This window comes from Anoplopoma fimbria, chromosome 10, assembly GCF_027596085.1.
Source record: "Anoplopoma fimbria isolate UVic2021 breed Golden Eagle Sablefish chromosome 10, Afim_UVic_2022, whole genome shotgun sequence".
Classification (NCBI taxonomy): domain Eukaryota; kingdom Metazoa; phylum Chordata; class Actinopteri; order Perciformes; family Anoplopomatidae; genus Anoplopoma; species Anoplopoma fimbria.
This window is the reverse complement of record NC_072458.1, coordinates 4,894,139-4,898,802: the sequence shown is the minus strand read 5'-3', so window position 1 is coordinate 4,898,802 and position 4,664 is coordinate 4,894,139. Positions and strand designations below refer to the sequence as shown.

General features: G+C 42.6%; 1 protein-coding gene across 1 annotated transcript in view; it reads right to left on the bottom strand.

Moving 5' to 3' along the window:
• Nucleotides 1-1,878: 1,878 nt before the first annotated feature.
• Nucleotides 1,879-4,664, bottom strand: part of trib1 (tribbles pseudokinase 1) — a 7,802-nt gene continuing 5,016 nt past the window's right edge. Inside the window, exon 3 of the mRNA XM_054606158.1 lies at nt 1,879-4,466. Within this exon, the coding sequence (XP_054462133.1) occupies nt 3,992-4,466 (475 nt within the window). The 3' untranslated portion in view covers nt 1,879-3,991. The remainder of the gene's footprint in view (nt 4,467-4,664) is intronic.

Genomic DNA, 4,664 nt, shown 5'->3' with positions numbered 1-4,664 from the left:
TTTGTTCATCCAACAAGGAAGTAAGTGAAGTGTGTTGTTTAAGAGTGTATGTGTGGTTGGGAAACTTTATTGAACCCTGATAAAAAAGGAAGGATAAAGTTTACACTTTCCACAGGACAAGATGAGGTCACACAGACACACAATGGAGAACACCTGACTTAATTTTATTCCTCACCACAAAACACCTCCGTCTGAATACTCACAATAACCTTAAGCTGACACAACCCTCTAAGGAAGTTTGACATTTTGGAAATTCTGCTTAAATCCACTTTCTTGCTGCCAGTTAGATGATCTAACAGCAAAGCATTTTTCCCAGCAATATCTTACTATTTCCTTATCATTATCTATTTTTGATGTTTAACTTGCACTTATTACCAGAAGTATCAATCCAGTATTACAATGTATTCATTTATTTTTTATTTTTTAAATTCCCTTTAATACCAACTCAAACGTAGGAAACGTGACACACATGCTGTCAGAAACTTGTTTTATGTAGGCCTACACACTATAGAAGAACTAGAGAGGAAAAAGAAAACAAACAAAGGAACATCTTTCTTATTACACCCATGATTGTACCCAGTGTTGTCAAATTATGATAGCAATAAGGGAGTTGATCCACCTTGATCTGGCCTTTGAGAATGGGAGCAGAGTGGTTGATTGTTATTTCAGAAGTTGTTCAGTGTGAATCAGGTGAAGGCCAAGAATGGTCTTCAAACCTTTTTAAAGACATCTTCTTTCCCCGTCATTCTGTTTGCCACATTCTCATATGATGATATCTTGAACACTTGTTCCACCTGTTCATTAAAGGTGGATTTCCAGTGTCGTAAAGTCTTTCTGCTTCCTGTTATTGTGTCCAACCGAAGCCAGATACTCCAATGTTTAGTCAGTGTGTTGGGCTCTGGTATTAAGCCAAGTATACAAAAGCTATTTCCGTCACATTAAATCTTTTAAAGCCATAAATGACAGACCTCTTCATGTACACAAAAAGTCCCTCACACACCTTCAAACAACCACCTCCTTGATCAGACACACACACACACACACACACACACACACACACACACACACACACACACACACACACACACACACACCTCCAGATATTCATTACTTGACCTATTACTAACCTACTTTTTGGGGGCCATGTTGTAATCCCCGGAGGGGCTCGATTGTTAGGCAATCGCTGATTTGGCAGCTTCCCAGCAGCTGACACACAGGCTACCCTGTTGATACTTAATCTGACTCTTGTGCTCACACACACACACACACTCGCAGGCAGGTATGCGCATGAAACCACACACACATGCACACAGGGCTTACGCAAGCCTCGGCCAGCCATGCCTAGGGTAGTCATAAAACACAGACGGTGGAGACATGCCAAGCTGTTATAGGTCAAACAATGATTCATAAGCAAAAGTGGATTGGATTAAAAAAAAGGATTATATGTATTTGAGTTTGAATAGTGCTGGTGTTTGATGAGTTCCACCGGGTACCGCTGAAGCTGAGGATAAAAGAGTGAGTGCAGAATCTGCTACCCCTTGCGTGTTCCAGGAAAAGACACTGACCCACTGTTGACATTTGTGTGTTTGAGGAGTTAAATGTTAAATTACGCAAAGGTCAGAGAAGAGTAAACGGTTATAGGCAGAGATGGAGAGAGAGGAAGAGGTTTTTTTATTTTCCCTTTCGAGGAGGAAATTGAAAGCGCTGGCTAAAATGAGAAAATGTAAAGAGAAATCTTGCAGGAAAACCTTTCTAGGCATGAGGTCGAGCTGTGTAATGGGCAGCTGGTTGCGTGTGCGTGTGTGTGTGTGAGAGAGAGACAAGCAAGAGTAATGAAAATAAACAAGCCATGTGAATATGAAAAAAAATGTGATCTTTATTTAACATCTCCACACATATTTCTAATATACATATTTACACCTTTTGTACAATGAATATATCTCGCATGTAACCTGTCTGGACCAGTAATAGCCTCTAGGTTGTGTCACAAATACATAATTCACAGTGCAATATGAAGTTTGTGCACCCGTGTCAGTTTACTCTACGTGTCACATGAATGTGTGACTCTGCTTGTACGAACCAAGAACAAAATCTAAAATCTCTGAAATAACTTTTCTGTAAGGAACTATTCAGATTGTCACAAATCCGTTCCCATCTGGAATCTCTAGCAGATGAGCGAACAATAATTAAAGAACTGCAGCAGAAGTTTTATTAACCTTCTGGTTGACCCACAAATGTAATGCACAGCGCTTCTCAGATATGCCAGATTTAGTACCGTCTTCACAATGATTGTGCCAGAATGAAATAGCTGGCTGCATATCTAGCCTGCAAGGATAGACGTCACAGAAGCTCTGCATCTGCCTGTCGGAATCCAAGATAAAACATATTTCAAAACGTGGTGCATCATGTCTCTAACTATGATGACTAGTCTCCTTGGATCCACAGCTTTCAACGGCAAAAGAAAATCAAATTAAAAAGGGAAGGGGAAAAAAAGTACCATAAAAGAGGCGAAACAGTCAGAACAGATTCTTCCAGCCAAGGTCAGGACCATTTCCTACAGACACGCTCAAGTGTTGAGTCATCAACAGACAACCAACATCAAACATGGCCTGACTGCGACTGATTCAGGGCCATTCAGTTTATGAAACACAGTGATAGGGGCACAACTCACAGCTCAGCTTTGTTAAAGCGACACAGTTTGACATAATGTTCCAACAGATATGAACAAAACACGTTCAACTGCTCAACTGAGAAAGTCTTCATTTTTCTGAAGTGGGTTTCTTTCTGCCTCGATGGTTCCTTAAATGGATATTTGACACATTTCTTTAAAAAAAAAGAAAAATATACAACATTGTTAGATTGAAAGATATTTTAGTACCATTTGATTTGTCTGTTTAGTTTTACTTTTTCCACTGAGATGCAGCATGCATTTAGGCTTAAGATTTATCTAACCATCTCTGCTGCTGCAAAGGCATGTGACCAAGTCTGATTTTATTTTAAGAAGTGTTAGGTTTAGCTTTGGCTAACTGCACATGCAGCGTTTCAGAAGAGCTGAACAGATTGTTCACAGTCACATTTAATGGACAATTCCTGTTCTGATGCGACCTTTTAGATGAGATATTAAGATATGAGCATGTTTTTGAAAAGTTTAATGGTTTAGTTTTAACTGTTAAAAATGTCATCCTTCCTTTTAAGCCATTAACAAGGACTTGTGTAGCCCAGTGACACTGCTTATTATTGAGTGTGAGTGTGTGTGTGTGTGTGACTTTTCAGTGAGTTTTACACTAGTAACATCCTGCCTTTCTCAACCTTCTGCGGATGGTGTGAGATTTGTAAAAGCTCTCTCTACTGAGACGATGCCAGATTGGCAGTGCGACACCTTCGTAGCGTCCCCCGCTGAGTGTGACACATCAGTCCTCTGCTAAGCGTCTTTCTCACTCTATGACACCGCCTGCTGCGAGACGTCAAGCTTGTGCTAGGCCATCCTCGAGCCGGTCGATGAGTCAGCCGGCGGAGCCTCCAGCCTGGTCAGAGACTGGGAGTGAGAGGAACAGCGTCACGTCTCCTCGCCTCCCATTCAGGATTCATCTTATGCTTTGTGAAGCCTTGTGAGTCCAGGCTGAGAGCAAGCATTGGTGACTGATGTTGGCCATGGGTTAATTCTCTGTGATAAGCTCATAGGAGCCTGCAGAGATTTCTTTTTTTGTTTAACGTAATCTGGCAAATTCAAGTCCTTGTTATTTCTTTTAGCACCAAATAATTTTGAAAACATACATAAAAGAAACACAATGAGTGATCATTGTGAGCAATGCCCTTAGCAAGTAACACACATACGACAACAAAATACAGTACAGTGAGTTCTTGTAGAAAGCTTGAGGGTGTATTTACACTCAAATCGAAAATGTGCCTTTGTAAAAAACACACAACAATGGATCCCTCATAGCAATTCCTGTTTTGGTCCCTCAGCCAGCCTCAGCTGAACCGTGTCTTGTCAGCAGAACAGATTATCATCCTCTTCCACGTCAAAGGATGGCACCATCTGTTCTGCCGAGCTCACTTCCTGTTCACCCAGTGCCACTTCCTGCGACGACGGCGGCTGGTGGAACCACGGGTGAGCGAGCAGCTCATTCGCTGTGAGTCTCTCCCAGGGTTCTTTCCTCAGTAGGCTCTGGAGCAGACACTTGGCCCTGGGCGACAAGCCCTCTGGCAAACAGCACTGGCCTCGGCGGATTTTGGAAAACAGCGTGGCCGGGTCCGGGTCGTGGAACGGGTAGCGGCCAACCAGCATGGTGTACAGCATGACCCCCAGGCTCCACATGTCGGCCATCTTGCCAGAGTAAGGCGCGGAGCCATTGAGGATCTCTGGGCTGACGTAGGCGGGGCAGCCGTGGGTGTCCGACATGGAGTCGTTGCTTGGGTCTTCTAGGACGCGACAGTCCTCGAGGCTTTCTAGTCTCACCTGTGTCCTGTGAGGAAAGAGTAAAAAATAAGGTCAGGACATTTCATAGGACCTTTAAAAACCTTTGACAATAAGAAATAAGTTTTATGTAGTACATTCCTTTCTGTTAGCTGCATGTTTACTTCTACATTTGAGAATCCCCTTCCTACAAGAACAGCAGCTACTAGTGAGAGCTTTGGTCACAATGCAACTTGGCAGTGACATC